The sequence below is a fragment of the Hydra vulgaris genome, chromosome 15, assembly GCF_038396675.1.
Source record: "Hydra vulgaris chromosome 15, alternate assembly HydraT2T_AEP".
NCBI classification, from domain to species: Eukaryota; Metazoa; Cnidaria; class Hydrozoa; order Anthoathecata; family Hydridae; genus Hydra; species Hydra vulgaris.
This window is the reverse complement of record NC_088934.1, coordinates 15,964,353-15,985,000: the sequence shown is the minus strand read 5'-3', so window position 1 is coordinate 15,985,000 and position 20,648 is coordinate 15,964,353. Positions and strand designations below refer to the sequence as shown.

The window sequence follows — 20,648 nt, the reverse complement described above, 5'->3', positions numbered from 1 at the left end:
AAACTTTTATTAATTTTCAATATAATTTTTAGATGAATAATTTAAAAAAAAAGTTTATTTTGTTAATACAGTCGGAGAGAAAAAAATTGTCCTTTTTTTTATAATATTCTATCAATAACAATATTATTACAAATATAAAATTAAAGTAAATAACAACGTTGATCCAACGTTTATCCAACGTTCAGCTAAAACGAAATACTAAAGTTTTTAATAAGATAAGGACAAATTAATTCTTTTCATTTTTTTATATTGAAAAGAAATAATTTAAAACTTAACAATAACAAGTTAACGCTTATTAATGCTGTTAATAATAGTTTTTCTGGTCTAGTGATTCTTAAAAATTTAGGCTAGTTATTTTTGTGGTTTTAACTATTTTAGGTCATACATTTTAAAGAGTAAAATATTATATGAAAAAAAAGTTACATTTTAGAAGGGCAATTTAGAAAGCAATTTTAAACTGATCGAAACAAAAATCTTAAAAAGTCTTCTTAACAAACAAATTTTAATTTTTACTAAGAATTAACAAAAATTATCAACGACAGAAACTTTTTTTAAAATATTTAACTAAATGACAATCGTGATTATTTTTCAAATTATCAAATAAACGAGACAATATAAATAAACTTACAGAGGAAGGAAAAAGTGATAATGATCTATCTTATAATGTGGTTTTCAAGGCTATACTAACCAATGAAGTGTATATACCTTGTTTGGGTCTCAAGTTCAGTGCTCTAACAACGTCTTGGCTTGAAATCAAACTCAAATACAAGACAATTTATAAGAATTAGAAAAAGTTTAACAACAAAAAATATATTTAAAATAATAATAAGTCAAAGGACACGAGAGAGGTATACAAAAAAATAATTTTTAAGTATTACATTTTCATTTAAAGTATGTTAAACATTTATTTATGTTTCACACTGGCTTAAAGTTGTTGTTACTTTAATTTTGTATACAGTTTTTATTTATGGATTACTGGGTACTACATTGATTTACACCTAACGGCGATGTATTTTATAAACTAGAAAAAAAAAAGAAAACGAATTGCTTTGGTATAAAAAATTTTTTTATAGAAATTGACCGCTATTGAGCTTCCTTGATTATGGTTGTTCAAATTCAAATGTTATCCGAAGTATTGTTTTTCTCTTTTTATTTTTTTGTTTGCTTGAAAAATGAATATTCGATGTTACACTACTTTTAAAAATACACTTACTGTTACACTTAAAATTTTGAAGTGCACTTTTTTTATGTTTATTTTTCTAGAGAAAGTTCAATTTTTATTTAACAATAAATAAATAAATAAAAATTTAGTTAATCGCAAAAACAATAATCTCGCGTGCATTATTTGCTGACGTTAGCAAAGTAGCCGACGAAGTATATCGTAACTTTGAAGTATATACACCTAAATCGTGAAAAGCCAGAATCAACTCGTGTTAATGTTAATTTATTAATAGAAAATGAAAATTAAAAACTTTAAATACTCAAAATCAAATTATGAAAACATTGACGAAGATAAGAAACTTAATGAGTCAGCGAATAAAAAAATGGACATTGATGAAATAATGAGACAAATCGGAGAATTTGGAAGAAGCCAGTTTCTTTCTTTAATTATTTTATGCTTAATAATGATTCCTGCTTCATATCAAACTTATCTCATTACGTTTGTTGGAATAAATCCTCCGTGGACCTGCAACCATGGAAGCATTGAATGCAACAAAACTGGTGTCTTTTTTGCAAATCACGAGTTTTATAACAAAAGATGCTCCATGAAAAGAGAATCTTGGAGGTTTATAAAAAAAAAACAGTTTTCTATTGTTACAGAGGTAAAGTTTTTTTGACTAATTTTATTTTATTTTTTTAAATTTATTTGATATTAAAAATAAAACAAACATAAAAAATAATTATACTTGTAATGATAATTTAAATTTTAATGTTATATTAAATTAAAGTTAAGTTAAAAATGAATTTTTAATATGGACATTATCATGTCCATAAGAAAAATGAAACAAATATTTTAGCTTTGTCTACTAAATTTACTTAGGATATAAATCTAATGTTACATAACAACGTGATGTAGGCCCTTGTGTAAATTTTTTAAATTTTTTTGGATTTACAATTATATGCAACGAACACCTATGTACACTGCATGCGCACATGCAAATGGGTCTTGTTTTCTAGTCAAATTTTAGTATGGTCCTTTATAGAAAAAGACTAGACTACCTTAACGTAATCACTAAATATTAAAAAAAAATTAATTAACAATTTCTGCTTTATAGTGGGATTTAGTTTGCGAAAAGCTAGCTGCTACTTATGCGGTTTTTACTGTTATTCAAGTTGGCGATATTATTGGTTCTATTGCTTTCGGCGTTGCATCAGACAGGTAAGTTAAAGTTTTATTTTAAAATTCTTATACGTATATTATATCTATTCGAAATATGATATGCCGTTTCATTGCAAAGACCACCTGCGTCTTGAAATTTATTGACTTTTTTAAATTAAACATTCTTTGTTGTTTTTCGTCCATAAATCGTTATTATTATCGTAAGGATTAAAGAAAAATATGCATGATTATTTAAAAAAAAATAGTCTTCGCTATTTTATTTTTAAATCTAATGTTTTTAATATTAAACTACTATTTTAAAAAATTAGATGACAAAATGAAAACTTAATAGTAATAAAAAACAAGCTTATTTTAATCGCCGGTGAAATTTTTAACAACGCATACAAAAAATCTCCTTAAGAAGAAAGATAAACAAACCAATTGTATATTTTCCCGTGTGTACAGATCTCTTTTTCCTTCTCTGCATATTTGCTGTTTAAGCAGGAAAAAAACAACATCCTAAAAGCCTTAATCCTGAGCTATAACGTTTCTAGCATAAGCTCTGTAGTTGCTGTGAATACACGTAAACTTTTTGTTAGTTAAAAATTTGTCCCGCGGAACATAAACCAAAGTTCAGAGTAAATACCTTTCACTTTTATTCTTGAAGTACATTGCTTGTAAACAACTACATTATACAAGTATTTTATACAATATTTAACACTTGCTAGATCTTTTTACAACTTTTTTACAACACTTGCATTATACAATATTTAACACTTGCTAGATCTTTTTACAACTGCGTTGTTCTTTGTTCTAAGTTATAAACCTGTTCAGAGGCGATTCTAAGAATAAAATGAGAGGGAGAAAATTCTTAAAAAAAACTGCCCACTGCTTTCTTGAAGAAAAACAAAAAATCCGCGAAAATAAAAGTCTGCCGACTGAAATTTGTCATATGCTGACTACCCGATTATATTCCTTAAAAAACCGGTTGTACGTTGAAAATAACACTAACACCCTTTTGAACAGATAGATCTCATGATCTATTTGATCTGTCTGTTCTAACCTAAATCTCTATAGTAAAGACAAAAAAAAAATTAACTTTCAGATAACTTTTCGGAAAAGTTTTTTTCACGCTTAAATACTTGAGAACAGACGTCATACGTTAACTGCATTAGCGAGTTCTTTGTCTTGTAAGTATAAGTGTATTTTTACATTCTATAAAAAGTAATACAATATGCCATTAAATGTCATGCTTAAATTGAATTGTGGCGAACAAATTTAAGCGGTATTTTAAATACCTGCCATTTTTATTAAGAATTGCAATCATGGTCTTCAATCTATTTTATTAAATTCACAATTCTATATTATTAACTGTAATTGAAATCACTTAATTAATTACCCTTAATTAATTATTTGTAATTTAAATAAATTAACCTATTTTGTCAAATAAAATTTATTAAACAATGCCTGTTATTGGTATTTATTTAGCTAATATTTTCTGCAATCATAAAATGTGTCCATGTCATTGAAAAATATTCAAACATATTTAAAATAAGCAAAACTGGTTTTAAATGGGGAATTTAAAAAATTGTTCATCCTAAAAACTAATTTAAATAGGGTGCCCGAATTTACCTAGGATAATTTATTTATTGACAGTGCAATAATTAAAATGGTTTTAAAAGTTGCCGAGTTGAAATGGAATCACTCCATGTGACAGTTTTTCCAAAAACATCACCATTTGTTCATACCGAGTTAAATTATCTGTTATTATGTTATTAAAATTGTTCAGAAAAAATTAAATAACGATCCCCCAATCAAAAATAATAATCGAATTAAATATTTTTTATTTTGTTATTTAGGTGCCCCAAGAAGACCTAACGGTCTTGTCACAGAGCACCGCGAAAGTGCATTTAACTAGGAAGTTTCTTACCGTAACACGACTGTATGTCCAGAGTTCATTTCGAACCTGGATCTCCGGCTTCTAACGTAAGCGCTCAAACCACTGCGCGACAACCGCACGTGCCGCTAATTTGAAGTAATGTTAAACAAAAAATTTATAAAAAAAAACTTTTTAAAAACAACATTTTAAAAATGTTGTCGTTAAAAAGTTGACTGAAAAAAAAAAAGTTGACTGAAAATGTTGGACGCCAATAGGAATGAGTTGTACTTAGTTGCTCAACATCTTCAGTCATTGACTTTAATGATATTTCAGGTTGTGTACGTACACAAAGTACTTGGGTCCCATGAAATAGTTGATTTTTTACTTTTTAATCCATTTTTAAAATATTGTTTTTAAAGTTTTTTTTATATATTTTTTTAATTATTCAACAGCGATTCTATTTATTTACGCTAAAATAAAAGGCTAAAAGTTTGTTGTTTATTGTTCGTTTTAATTACTTTTCTTAACGATTTCTTTTATTTACGCTAAACTAATGCCTGTTTAGCGTCGTTTGCTTTAATTACTTTTTTTAACGATTTCTTTTATTATTACCGCTGACCTTGTGTTTGTTTAGCGCGGACACCAAAAAAATATAAACAAACCAACAAACAAACAAGAAAGCTAAGATAAATAAAATGTTGTAAAAAGCTCAAAACTTGTAGTATATCATGGTGAAGTAAAAGCTATACTCATAGAGTAATATTTCCTTATAAGTAAATAGTAATCCGTAAATATTTACTATCTATAGGTTTAGAGTCATTAACTATAGCGCGTTAAGAAAATTAAAAATCAGCATTTTTTTAAATTTCAAACTTGATTAAATTGGTTACTTATTTTCTCTATGCTCTTTTGATTAGCTTGTATCGCTTTTAACGTTTTTGATTTAAAACATATAACTTTTATTTTTTATAAAACTTAAAGTAGTTAAAAATGGTTAGATTACAAAAATAAGTCGAATATGCTTGACTGATTAAGTTAGTTCGTTTGTAATTAATAATGACGATATGGCCTAAAGCATAAAAATAGTTTTTTTTTAGTTTTGTGTCGTAATGTTTAGTTTTGAAATATTTTAATAATAAAAAAACAAACATGGGCTTATAAATAGATAAATATATTTATATATAGATATATAAATATATAGATATATAAATAGATATATATATATATATATATATATAGATATATACATATATATATATATATATATATATATATATATATATATATATATATATAGAGATAGATAGATAGAGAGAGAGGGAGAGAGAGAGAGAGAGAGAGAGAGAGAGAGAGAGAGAGAGAGAGAGAGAGAGATAGATAGATATATAGAGATAGATAGATATATAAATAGATATATATCTATGTTTTTTTAAAATTAGAGGGTTTTATACAATGAATTATATAAGAGTCAACATATTTAAAATTTCAACTATTTTATAATTTAAAAAAACAAAAAATGTAAAAAGCTAACTTGATCAAGTCATAAGTTTAAGTAAGAAATAATCACTCGCCTTTATTTACAACACTCAATATTATCTTCTAAGCATATATTCACCGCCTCTTTCTAAATCCTTTACATCAGTTCTCACATAGATACATTAAATTTTTCTTTACGAAACTGAAAATTTATTTGCTCATTTTGAACTAGAGACGTCATTAATGTATGTACGTATGTATTTCACCATAAAGAATTATTTTACAAAATTAGACTTTTACAAAATGTATAAACACGGCTGGGGGAAGAAGAAGACAAATTCAGTCTTATCGCCAAGCCCCTTCAAAACAAGAATATAAATAACAAAAAAGTATTACCGTTATCACAATGTAATATATGCATAAAATGCAAATATAAAAAATACTTTTTACACACATAATTTTATTTCTTTTTTAACTTTTATTTATTAAGATTTTGAATTTAAAAACAAATAAAAATGAGATAAAACATGAACATCAAAGAAAGGTAAAGATTCAGATTAAAATCAAAAATAAATATGATCAAAAATAAAGTAAATAACAAGTAAATAAAACGATTGATAACTCCTATTTAAAAGTTTCAGAAGAAGTTTTGTTCATTGTCAATTATCAAAAGTTTATTTTTTATTTTATTTTTAAATTGATCAAGGGAAGGAATTTTTTTTAACTCATTATCCAATAATGTGTTCCATAATTTAAAACATTTATAAAATAAATAAAATTAAAAATTAAGAATAAGAAGAAAAATAAAAGAACTCAAGCTAAAAACAAAACAATTTTTCAAAAAATTTAGTAACCTTTGCACTTTTTAGTTTTTCAGGAAAAACTCCATGTTTTAAAGATAAATTAAAATTATGTAAAAGTGGTATTGTTATATATTTTAGTGAATTAATAACGACATTACTGATGACATCATCTAAACCTGAACTTTTGTTAGGTTTTAACATAGATACTGAATTCATTAATTCTTACTTCGTAAGTTCATGATTAGACATAATAGTGTTATTTGATGTCAAATATGATTTAAAGCTTAATTTAGATGGTTCAATTTTACCGGCTAAACTTTTACCAACATTAACAAAAAAGTTTTTAAGCGTTTTTGCTACCATAGATTTATCAACAACAAATTTATTATTGAATTTCAAATTTTTTGGCAGAGCATTTCTGTCTAAATTTTTCTTGCCAATTACTTCCTTAATAACGCGCCGTGTGTTTTGTGAACCATTATTTTTTATTATTTGATCTGAATAGTAATTAGTTTTTGAACGTCTCAAAATTAACTCAAATAAACGTTTATAATTTTTATAGTTAGTTTCATTTTTTACTAAAAAATGCAAATATCTTAAAAAAAGATCACTAAAAAATTTTTAGTGATCTTTTTTTAAGATATTTGCAATATAATCGCTGTTTTATTTTTGAAGATTTAATAATTCCCTTTGTTATCCAAGGGCTTAAAAGGCTTTTTTCTTTTATTAATTTTGTAACTTTGGGAAATGCTTTATTATAATATTTAAGAAATTTAGCTAAGAAGATATCATAGGCTTCATCAGCATTTAAATTTAATAGAGTTTCGTCCCATTTTTCAAATGATATAATATCATGAAAAGATTTAATGGAGGTATCGTTTATTAGTCGTTTTGTTACTTTCCTTTTGTGAGAATAAGACTTATTGCATTTATTTGAAATAATAAAAATCGGAAAGTGATCCGAAATATCCGTTTTAAACATTCCTGTTTTTATTTTTGATTTAAGAAATTCATAGGTAAAAATTTGATCTATTGATGTCACACTAGCCTTAGTTACACGCGTGGGTTTATTGATTAATGGTATGTAACCAGATTGAAAAAAGACATTAAAGAAATTATTAATGTGCTTATTAACGTCGTAGTCAAAAATGTTGAGGTTAATATCTCCGATAAAATACACACTTTTATTTAAACTTGATTTTTTTTTAATTATTTTTTTAATGTGGTCTTTAAATGCATTAATTTTTCCTGCAGGCGGTCTATATAGTACATGTACAATAATATTTCTTGAGGTTTTGTTAACGATTTCCACGCATAATAATGATTCGTAGTCATTAGTGGTTGAGCTTAAATTTTGCATAAATTTGTATGACAATGAGTTAATAATAAATTAACTCATTGTCATAAACATAAACCCCCACCTTCCTTGCCCCAACCTCTAACTTGGTGTACCACATTGTAATTAGGTATTTGGAAATTTGAATCGCTTTCAATATTTTTATCACGACACCATGTTTCACTAAGACAAATAATGTTAAAACTAATTTTGATTTTATATAAAAACTGTTTTAATGATTCAACATTTTTTTGAATACTCCTAATATTAATATGGAGAATTGAAAATGAGTTATCGTCCATTTCTTCCGTGATATTTTTTGAGTTTGAGTTATAATATAATGGGCTAAATTACTTAATGTTTAATTACTTCATCGTTATTATAAAAGTTAATATCAGAATCCGAACTTTGATTTAAAAGTGTTGAATTATTAATTTCAAACGTTTTAAACTCAAAATTGGATCTGTCAGTTTCGTCAGCCATTTTAAATAAGAGTAATTTTAATAATAAATAAAATAAAATAGTTCAAATATTTGATTTTTTAAAATCCTTTACAATTAATTTATCATATATAACAATACAATACTTACCGTTGTTCCATTGTAACTTTCTTTCTTCAAACAATTTTTTTCGTATTAAAGATGTTTCGACAGAGAAATCCTCGTTTATAAAAATTCCCGAACCTTTAAGTTTGTTTGCATTTTTCAGAATTTTTATTTTATCTTTATAATCGAGTAACTTAATCACAATTGTTCTTGGCTTGTTGGTATTAGGCTTACCTGTCCGATGGGCTCTTTCTATTTTCACTCCATTTAAATTTAGATTATTTTCAAGAATATTTATTATTTTTATTTCCGAATCATCCCAACTTTCTGACTCGTTTTCAGTAATTCCCTCGAATCTTAAGTTATTTCTTCTTTGCCGATCATCGAGTTGTCGTATTTTTGTTTTGTCTTCACTTCCTAAACAAGATTTTGAATAGATTTTTTTCTCTAGGTCACTAACCTTTTTATCGTGACAATCTTGATGAAACGATAAACTTTCTTCAATGTCCTTTTGTACTTTTTTGTAATTTAGCAACTGACTGTTTAACTTTACTTGATCAGCTTTTCTCAATTCATTTTCTCTTTTTAAAGATTCGCAAGTGGCTTTAATTGTATTAATATCTTTTAGTAACCCATCGATTCGTTCATTAGTAGTTTTCAAGTTACCGCTTATCACTTTCAAAATATCCTTTTGCTGTTTCAGAAACATCTCTTCAAAAATTTGCTATACTAACTGTATTGAGATTTCGGAATCTTTAAATTTATCCATTTTTTTTTTCGCAAGAAAAACACGTCCGTTCACTTCCGTGTCATACGCAATAATGATATATAATATATATATATATATATATATATATATATATATATATATATATATATATATATATATATATATATATATATATATATATATATATATATATATATATATATATATATATACATATATATATATATATATATACATATATATATATATATATATATATATATATATATATATATATATATATATATATATATATATATATATATATATATATATATTATATATATATATATATATATATATATATATATATATTTTAAGATGAATATATATAAAAATTATTTAATTTATTTTATTTTTTTACTTTTTTTTTTTTTACTTCTTCAACACATCTGCTCTGCTCAAGGTGCGTAGTGAGTTTATAATCATTAGTTTTGTCTTTTGAGCAATTTTCTTAGAGGGAATATTTTTGGTTTTCTTTTTACCATGAAAGAATAAAATACTTACTGACAAAATAGAAAAGAAGTTAGTTAAAGTGAAAAATCTTAATTTCTTTCTTTTTAACTAACATCTTTTCTGGTATGTCAGTAAGTATTCTATGCAAGTAAGTATATATGTCAGCAAGTATTCTATAGTAAGTAAGTCTTTTCTGGCTGTCTACCCCTTAAAGCCTTCTTTTTGCTGCAGCACAAAAAAATGGGAAAACCATTTTTAAAATCAGAGCTGTTGATGTTCGTTGGCAGGACGTTATTAGAATCTGTAGGAGAACACGGGGTAAGATGGCGAATGGAGCAAGATGACTTTCCATAAAAAAAATCAACAAAAAAACTTAAAAATGGGTGAAAACGAAACTGTATTTCCATCTTGTATTTTAAAACGCCAATTGGTTTTTTAAAATATTATTAACGCAATTTTATGCGCATAAGTTTACCTTTTGCGCAAAAAAAAAAAACCATGCTTCCGGTTATTCAAAATGAATGGTGCCCTTCAGATAAAATTTTTGTAGAAATATTTTTTTGTAGAGCGTGTTTATTTTGTGTTACTCTAGTTAGAGTAGTAAGTATTTTTCAAATTTTTATAAAATTGGAGGCAGAATTTGCAAAATAAGTCATCTTCCCCCGGTCACGTGACCAGATAACAAATTTATGAACTTATTATTTTAAATTTTATTTTAAATTTTTCAACTTGCTAATTAAAAATCAATGCAGGCAATTAATTATTATAGTATCATGAACACACTGACAAAGCATTACTGTTTCATGACTGATAGTTTTACAATAACTCAGGCTTTTCAAAACGTTCACGGCGTCGCTGCTGTTGATAAAAAAATTAATTAAAATTCCGCCTCTTGACACAAACTCTTAAATATTAAAGCTCATATACTGAACAAAAAAGCGCCCTATAACACTAATATACCTTTGATAACTTTTGAGCATTTTAATTCTATTATGAGTCGAACCCAAAAGTTATCTGGTGCTGAATTTAAGAAGAATAAAAAACAGTGCCAAGAAAGTGACGAGAAACTACAAAACTGTTTCAAAAAGTGGTTGGTAACAAACTCAGTGGAGAAACAAATTATTTCAGAGGATATTTGTATTGAAATTAATGACAGTTCAACAGATCCTATAATTGACTTTAATTTAGTTCAGATCATCATTTGGAATTAATTGAAGAGGAGATTTTCATCAGCCAAAGTCAAGAAGAATTTTGTACAACTGATTCAGAACCAACCAGGGAAGATGAAAATGCCTAGCTTTCAGGCCCAGCTGAAATGGACGAGGATGAACTTCATTCAGAAATCTCAGAAATTCTAGTGGCCTCGGTAGAAAATTTTCAACATAGGGATCCAGCAACATGGCTTAAAATAACGGACAAAACAAGATGCTTTTTGATTGAGCATAGGCCAGAACAAGACAGATGAGAATTTTTCCCAAACACGCTGTTTGATTTTGACAACAGAATGCGACACTTCAGCTCAAAATGGTACGAAAAAATTCATCCCAATGGTAAAAAATTTGTTCGCACTTGGCTGCAGTACAGCAATAAAAAAGATTCTTTATTTTGTTTTTGCTGTTTGTTATTTTTAACAACAAAAACCAACAATTTCTCAGAAATTTCTAAAGGGTTTTGTGACTTGGAAAAAACTAAACCCAAGAATTCCTGAGCATGAAAACAACAATGAACACCAAAGATGCTATTCTGATCGGAAAACTCTTAAAAAAAACCTCAAGGAAGGAAAGACCCTGAATTCTAATCTGTAGAGAGAGAAAAAGCGGAGAGCAATCTTAAAAGTGATTGTTGATGCAATTTTTTTCTGTGCCAAGAACAATCTTGCCCTTCGGGGAACAACAGAAGACATCGGTCAACAAAACAGTGGCATTTTTCTGAGCTTAATTTAGTTGATTAGCCATTATTATCCTTTAGTGGCTGAACACATTGCGTCCGTTAAAGCAAAAAAAACCACAACATCCTACTTTTCCCTTTGAATTCAAAACGAGCTGATTGAGTTACTTGGGCAGAAAGTCAGGAAAGAAATTTTGTCAAACATCAAAGAAGCTAAATACTACTCTGTTCTGTTTGACTGCACTCCAGATACCTCCCACAAAGAGCAGATGACTCAGATCATCAGGTATGTCCGCATCAGTGATGATTTGTGGACTTCATTGAATCTCACCAAAAAACCGGAAAAGGTCTTGCAACAGAGATAAGTGAAAAATTGGAGAAGGATGGTCTAAGCATTTCCGATTGCCGGGGCCAAGTCTATGACAATGGAGCCAATATGTCTGGAAAATACAATGGTGTAAAAGCTCACATCCATTCTCTTAATGAGTCAGCAAGATTTGTTCCATGCGCAGCTTACACTTTAAATCTTGTTGGTGTTCATGCTGCTGAGGTTTCCCCACTCATGATTACGTTTTTTGGAAAGGTTCAAGCCATCTTTAACTTTTTTTCAAGCTTCACGTCAAGATGGGAAAAACTGATGAAAACGTTGACCATCTCATTAAAGGGAAATAGTGACACAAGATGGTCTACCAAAAAAGAAGCAATTACACCATTGCACAGACAAATCAAAGATGTTCTTCATGTTTTGGAATCCATTATCCACAATCCCATGACAAATGCTGTCACAGTTAGCAGTGCAAAAGAACTTCTCATTCATATTGATTTCAGTTTTTTGTGTTTGTTGGATTTCTGGTGTCAAATTTTTTCTCTAATTGACCGGGAAAACAAACTGCTTCAGTCAAAAACCATTTCAATTGACATTGCCGTAAAAAAAATGAAATGGTTGAAGGCTTTCATTCAGAATTTTTGAGATGTTGGGGTGGACAATATTATTAAAGATGCCACAGAAAAAGCTAACCAGAGCGGAATGATGGTGGCTTTCCAATTAAGAGGAAGCGCAAAGTGAAGCGAATAGCACTTTATGAAGCTGAAGATGACTCTCACCTTCTCACAGCAGAAACAGAATTCGGATCTCAGTGCAACTTTGTGTTTGACAGCATTATTACACAAATAGAGTGGCGGTTTGAGGCTGATGTCTGCTGTATCCTCTGATTTTGGCTACCTCAGTGGGCATTCACTCTCTAAAAGTTCAGTGGATGAACTCAAGAAAAAAGCTGCAAACTTATCTCAAATTGACAAGGCAGATTTAGATTCTTTTGATTTCCAGTCAAAAATGGCAAGCTTTAAATATCAAGCTGCCGCAATGATGGACAAATTTGAAAAATCTAGCCCGATCGACATTTTGCAGCTCATTCATAAATATTCTTTGACCGATGCTTATCCCAACACAACAATTGCTATTCGCATCTTCCTCACCATACCAGTCACAGTTGCTACGTATGAGAGAAGTTTCAGTAAACTTAAGCTCATAAAACACTATACTCACTACTTAGTGAGTTTGCCTCAAGAAAAGCCAGAAAAGTGGCATTGAACTAAAGTTTGTGCAACCTTAATGACAAATTTTACTTATAACTTGATGTGATAAATTTTGTGATCAATAAATCATTTTTTTCGTTTAAATTTCTTCAATTTTTTTTTTAAGGAGTGGGAAGGGGAAGGGAGGGGAAGAGGGGGCGCAATTTTCTTTTCTTGCCCGAAGCGCAAAATTGGCTCGGTACGGCCAAGTAAATATATAAATACATATATATATATATATATATATATATATATATATATATATATATATATGTATTTTTTAATGGTTTTTTCTTGATTTAAAGAATAAAAATTGCTAATAGTTGCCGAAAGGCATGTAACTTTAGGTACCATCAAAAAGTTATCTTTTTTCAAACATTCTAACACTATGTGTGTCAATATATATATATATATATATATATATATATATATATATATATATATATATATATATATATATATATATATATATATATATATTATATTATATATATTCATATATTAATAAATGCGACGTTGAACCAGCTTAAAGTAAAGCGTTGTATCAACGTAAAATACAACGCTGTGTCAACTAAAAATACAATATTTAACCAACTTAAAATATTACACTTCACTAACTTAATATACAACATTGGTTTTGTGTTGTTAGCGACGTTGAATTTGTAACCAAAATGATACAAAAGCAAAGTTGTGCTAAAGTAATTTGCATTACTGCTCTAACGTTTTATCAACGTATGTGTGCTAGTTAGGAATGTTAAAAAACATTCATAACTAGCACACATACGTTGGCACACATACGTTTTTCATTCATTAAAATTTACTACTAATAAAAAAGCATAATTAGTTACTATTTTCAATTTAGAAAAATGTTTACAAAAGTTAAGCATATTCTAACAAAGAACAAGTTAATATCAATATACCACAGGGTTCCATCTTGGGTCTTCTTTTTTATTTTCGTTTTTATCAGCAATCTACCTGAATAGCATTTAACAAATTTACTAAGTGGTTTGAGTTAATTAATAAATTTGAGTTTAATTTGTGTTAATTAATAAATTTGCTTTGTTTGATGTCATTATTAATAGCAAATTTCATTTTACCATTCAAATAAAAAAAATAAAAGCATAAGAATAAGTCACATAAGAAGCACATTTGTCCGCAGAAAACGAAAGATTTCTTTCCAAGAGCCATCACGAAGAAAATCACGGAAAGAGCCCTAGTCAACTTTAAAACAGTTGTAAGAGGTTCAATGATAGGAGGGTTCCGATGAAGAAGAAGAATAAGACAACAGTTTTAGAGAGATCAAACCGTCATCAGAAGCACCTAAGGGTAAATGTGGAGAAACTGAGCTCTGACTAGGATCAGAAACAAGACATAAGTTGAGTAGTGAAGGTCAATGATTCGGATTGTCTGGAAAGCGAGTTGGAAAGCGAGTTGACTATTTGATTCAGTCATTGAGAAAGGCAAAAGTTGTGGGTCTTAACGCTTGCAGAATCACTGACGCTAGAGCCTAGCCGTTTAGTGTGATGCGTATTAAAGTCACCAACAACAACGATATTGGTTGATGGATAAAGAGAGAGAGCTTGGTCAATTTAATCGGAATAACATCGGAAAGAGTGAAGTTTTGAGATAAAAGAGAGCGATATAGAGCAAAAAGAAAGGCGAGAGAGCAAAGTTTTGCTGAACAAAAGCACATAAAAAAATAGCCTGTGAATTCACACCTAGTTTCCCCACAAATGGGTGAATTCTCACAAATGTTAATGCCCAGGCCAAGCATGTAACTATCGGAGTCTTTACAAATTAAAGGAAGATAACCATCAACACTAAGATCACAAAATGAGACAGCCGAACTCAAATTAGTGTCACAAAGAGCAAATAGGTCTGGTGAACTTTGCATGAGATAAGATAAAAATAAAATTTACTTCGAAAACCACGTATATTTGTGAAAAATATATTTAAAGAACTTAGCGATATAGTTTTTGATACTTTATTCATTTTTAAATTTGTTAAAGAACTTGACTCTTAGCAAAGATAGTACTCAGTACTTTTTTGAAATTCCAAGCAATTGCTTCATTATTTACAGTAAACCCTAAGCCATAATAAAGGGCTCCAAATATAGCCTTAACAATGCACACCAAAAGTATGTACAGGGACACCTTCTATGCGCAACATGACACTGTTTGTACTCTGATATTTTACAGCTGTTGATGGAATCAGTCTTTCTGAGAGCGACAACAGAATTCGGGAAACCTTATAACCATTCGGCCATCGAACCATAAAACTGAGTTTAGAGCTGTACCCTCATTAGAAGATAATAGAATGCGTTGTCTTGTCATAAAAACACAAGCAAAATCTATGCATTGAGTCTAGAAGATCCAGCATTCATTATCTTAAACTGGAAACAATATATTATAAATACATCTATGCCAGCCTAATAGATTAAGAAGTGGTGCGAGGCAGGTCAACAGATAAAATCTGTTTACCCCTAGAGTATTTGCCTAGGAGGCATTTTTAAAGACAGTAGTCGGATGCATTTAACGCCCTAAAGCAGGTTGTACTGTGTTACATGTTACCACTAGCAGGGTATAGTAATAGATCTCATTTACTTGTTTTTAAAATAATTTCTATACTACTTTTTTAATTTTTAAGATCTTATTTATTTGTTTCTTAAATAATTTTTATACAACTAAATCTTAAAAGATATATAGTCCATAGAATGGAAGTAAATAAAAAAAAAAGCAAATTATATTAAATATGTTATAATATACTTATTATGCGATTTTTTCAATCTTTGTTGGTATTCGGTATCAGGTCGAGTATTGCAAACTATTCCGTCGAATACCGACTATTAAAAACTAATGTCAAATATACCAAAAACGAAATTTTTGCCTAATATTCGTTGGACCTTCTAATTTTTTATATACACTCTATTTATGTAGCTCTTTACAAATTTTTCTTATTCAAAAAAAACCTCATTGGAATCCAACCATCAATACAACAGCAACAACAACAATAAATCTAAAGCAGTCTAAACATTCTCTGAAAGGGCAAGTCCCATCTTTAATTCTGAACATTGTCTTACCGAAGTGATAAGAAGCTCTGATAAGCAGAGCAATCTCCTTATAATTATTAATGTAAATTCTTGAAATCTGCTGTGAATCCTTGAAATGCAGCAGTTCAAAATAATTTACGTTTATTTAGGTATATTGGGTGTTTACAATTCAACGCACAAAGAATAGTTTAGAATCTTTTAAGAAGACTTTTATCAACTCCAATTATTTTAGAAACGATATCGTTACTTTAAATACTCTTCTTGTTATGTTTCCATTATTGAATGTAATAAAGTTTTCATCTTTTTCATTTCTTTTTCATCATTAAATGTAAGTTAATCTAATTGTTAATGTTAAAATTAATGTAGTCTTCGTATCTGGGAACATTAATAAATCCAATTTTCTTTATTTTTTTGATTTTTTTTTTTACTGCAACTAAGCGTTTCCTATCAACAGTGTTTGTATAAAAATATTGATTTATACAAAACTTGAATGTTATGCAACTTTTACTTAAGCCACCTTGACGAATAGTTTGTCAGTCATCATCACCTAATCATTCTACAGTCTACTATGAAAGCTAGAACTTTCTTTTGTGAGTAGATTTTAATTGGATAATTTACTTTTATCTAAATGTTTTGAAATTTGGGTCTATCTTTTAACTGTTCATTTCTATTGAAAGCCTTTTAAAAATTTTTTCAGTTAAACTAATCTGACTGTTCATGGTAGATATGCCACACCTACCAATCAGAGCCGTAGTGAAGGGGTGGCGAACGAGACCACAGCCATGGGCGGCAAATTAGCAAGGCGGCAAATTAGCAAGGCGGCAAATTTCAAAATTTAATAAACATTTTTTAATAATATGAAATGTTTTAAAGACGCCTCAAAACCAAAATAATTTTAACTTGCGTTTCAAAATCTTTGGACACGCCTCATAATTTTTTTCGCACCTTCATGCAAATTAAAATAATTTCCAATTTCCAAAGTGGAATATATATTAACGAAGATTTCGCTAAAGAAACTATGGAAGAGAGAAAGAAACTATGGGAAGAAGTGAAAAAACTGCGCAATCAAGGTAAATACGCAACGACTAAATATAACTAAATTAATTGTCGCGAATTTAAAAAATAACTTAATTTTTTTTAAGCGTAAGAATTAATTACTCTTACAAATGGCTAAACAAACAATAGATTTTGGAACGCAACACTTTAATGTTTTCAAAACTACAAATAATGTTTTACTTAATGACTTTTACGACCCAGATTTGCAATAATTTTAACTCGCAGTTTTTTGACTTGAGAACTTTTAAAAAAGAAATCGAGGCAAAATAATTGCATTTGTATTTATTGATTACACCTAGTCGCACACAGAAACTTTCATTCAATCTTTGTCAAGAAAAAGTAAAATATTTTGAAATAAAAGTTTTAAAATCTATTATGACACCATCAAAAAAAAGAATAAAGCTATCTGGTTCAGCTTTCAAAAAGTTAAAAAAGCAACGACTCGAAAGTGACAAAAAATTACAAAAGGTGTTTGCAAAATGGATTAAAAAAAGCGAAGATCAAACAGAACAACCAGGTAAAAATATTTTTATTGATGGATTTTCAAGTCAAAATTAAAAATAAATTTAATTAAAAAACTCAGCAAACTAAGCCATGTCATTTGCAATATTACAATGGAAAAAATGTTGATATAGTTTATTTTTATTTTTACAGCGCAAAAAAGTCCAGTTTTTTTTCGATGTGATGATGAACAGTTACTGCAAAACAATGAAGTCAACCAAAATGCAGATACAACAAATCTGTTAGAATTCAAGTTTGATGATCCACCAACTTGGCCCAAAATTAATGACAGTATAAGATGTTCTTTGGTTGAACATGGTGCTAAACAAGACAAGAGAGAAGTCTATCCTACCACATTAACATCATCAGAAAACAGACATTTCAGTTCTAGTTGGTTTGAAAAAAATCTTCCTAATGGGGAAAAAGTTAATCGTCAATCGTTGTTATAAAGTGCATCAAAAAATTCTTTGTTTTGCTTTCCATGTATCATTTTTTCAAACACAAAGACAAGCAAGTTTGCAGATACATCAAAAGGTTTTTCAGAATGGAAACAACTAAACCCTCGAATCCCTGAACACGAGAATAGCTGTGAACATAGAAAGTGTTTCACTTCATGGAAAGAAATGGAAAAAAATCTGAGAGAGGGAAGATCTTTAGACAAGGACGTTCAAAATGGATTAAAAAAAAGTCGGTAGTGGTGTAGTGGTAGAGCGCTCGCTTCGTAAGCGAGAGGTTCCGAGTTCGATCCCCACCACGTCCCTGGTTGTACCGCGCTCAACTTGTTTCTCCGCGCAGCGGCCTTGTTCGTCAAGGTTCGTGTTTCGGAGTTATAGAGTTGAAGGAAGGGTTATAACCACAATTAAGTAGCCTCCTTATCTGTATTGGCCTTCTGGGCCTTGGGGAGATGAAATAACAAAAACCTGATCTCTCTCACAAAGAACAAATGTCAGAAATAATCCAATATGTTTGTGTCACTGATGGAGAATGTTCTATTGAAGAGAGTTTTCTGGATTTCATTGAGTCTCATCAAAAAACCGGAGTTGGTCTGGCTTCAGAAATATTATTCAGCTTACATAAAGATGAATTAAACATCGAAGATTGTCGGGGTCAGGGTTATGACAATGGAGCCAACATGTCTGGAAAGTATTCTGGTGTTCAAGCCCAAATAACTGCAAAAAAAGATTTAGCACGGTATGTGCCTTGCGCAGCTCACACTCTAAATCTTGTAGGAGTCCATTCAGCAGAAGTTTCCCCATTTATAATTACATTTTTTGGTTCAAAAAATATTCAATTTCTTCTCAAGTTCTACTACCAGATGGGACAAACTGATGAAAACACTTGAAGTCACCCTAAAAAGTCAAAGTGAAACACGCTGGTCTGCCAAAAAGGAGGCTATCCATTCACTAAATAATCAAATCACAAATGTTTGCAATGTTTTACAAAAAATTAGTTATGATTCTCTGCTAAATGCTGAAACAAGGTCCGGAGCTAGAGAGATTTTGATTCAAGTTGATTTTGAGTTTCTTTGCTGGCTAGATCTTTGGAACATGATGCTTACATTAATTGACAGAGAGAATCGCAGCTTACAATCAAAAAATATGATAATTGATATTGCATCAAAATTGCTGGTCTGATTGCTTCTATACAAAACCTTCGAGACAGGGGCATTCATAACAGCATGAAAAAAGCTGAAATAATATCAAAAGATCTTGACATTGAAGCTAGCTTTCCAATCAAAAGAAAACGAAAAGCAAAAAGGATGTTTGATGATGAAACAAGGGAAGAAAGTTCACACATACCTCCAGAAAAAGATTTTGAAATTAATTGTAATATAGTCTTTGACAGTATAATTACACAATTACACTGGAAATTTGAAACAATGGCTGAGATTTCATCAGATTTTGAGTTTCTAAATGGTAACTCTCTTGCAAGTATGTCAGTTGAAGATCTGAAGAAATGTGGAGATAAACTTTGTCAAAAATACGTTCGTAATCTTAATGCTAATGAATTTCTATCTGAAATTGAAAGCTTTAAGTTTCAAGCCAGTGTCCTGATTCCAGATTTAAAAAACGCAAATCCATTGAAAATCTTGCAATTTATGCACAACTATTCTTTGACTGAGGCATACCCTTTCATTGAAATTGCTCTTAGAATCTTTCTCACACTACCCGTCACTGTGGCATCATGTGAACGTAGCTTTAGCAAACTTAAGCTTTTGAAAAATTATCTAAGATCCTCCATGGGTCAAGAACGTTTGACTAATCTTGACATTTTGTCAATTGAAAATCCCCTGGCAAAATCTCTGTGCTACAATAAAATTATTGATAACTTTGCATCATTGAAATCTAGAAAAATAAATTTAGTTGAATGTGTCTAATTTTAATATTTATTAAAAAAACTAATGCCTGGTAATTTTTTCAATGACTTTCAACCACAAAGCACGATTTAAAGTTGATTTTGAATGTGCTTTAAGTAGGTTTATCAAAATTTGAATCAAATTAAACATTAAAAAAATTATTGAATTTGAGGCGGCATTTTTTCTCCTTGCCCGAAAGGATTTTTGATCTCACTACGGCCCTGCTACCAATTACTCGTTTCAATGGATCATTATTACAGAAATATGTCATGTTAATAATAATAATACATAATTTTACTAAAAATGAAAATTAAACCTTAATTACTCTTTAATCCAAAACTTGGTATTGCATTTATTAAAATAGTAAAACAACTTGAAAAAAAAATAATACTCAGAGATTTGGGTCTCGAGACTTATGTCTTGATCTCGAGACGTGAGACTCACATTTAACTGTCTTGGCCTTGGTCTTGAAGCTTGGTCTTGAAACTTGATTTTAGCTTTGGTCTTGAATGACTGGAGTCTTATTCTTAGTATTGGTCTTGGACCTTTATTGCTTTGCACTCTCTTGGCCTTACAAAAATATCAACACGATAGTTGAATTAGTAGTTAACAATAAATTGTTGCTACTAGGAATAATGTG

General features: G+C 29.3%; 1 protein-coding gene across 4 annotated transcripts in view; it reads left to right on the top strand.

The window, feature by feature from the left end:
- The window catches only part of LOC136092454 (solute carrier family 22 member 15-like), a 66,849-nt gene that overhangs the window by 483 nt on the left and 45,718 nt on the right, over positions 1–20,648 (top strand). The window contains exons 1-4 of one of the 4 annotated variants that reach the window (XM_065820710.1): positions 645–848; positions 1,074–1,132; positions 1,312–1,823; positions 2,277–2,380. In XM_065820710.1, coding sequence (XP_065676782.1) covers positions 1,458–1,823; positions 2,277–2,380 — 470 coding nt within the window. In that variant the 5' untranslated portion in view covers positions 645–848; positions 1,074–1,132; positions 1,312–1,457. Of the gene's footprint in view, positions 1–644; positions 849–1,073; positions 1,133–1,263; positions 1,824–2,276; positions 2,381–20,648 lie in introns of those variants that run through there. The other 3 variants (XM_065820709.1, XM_065820712.1, XM_065820711.1) reach the window with 3 other exon arrangements.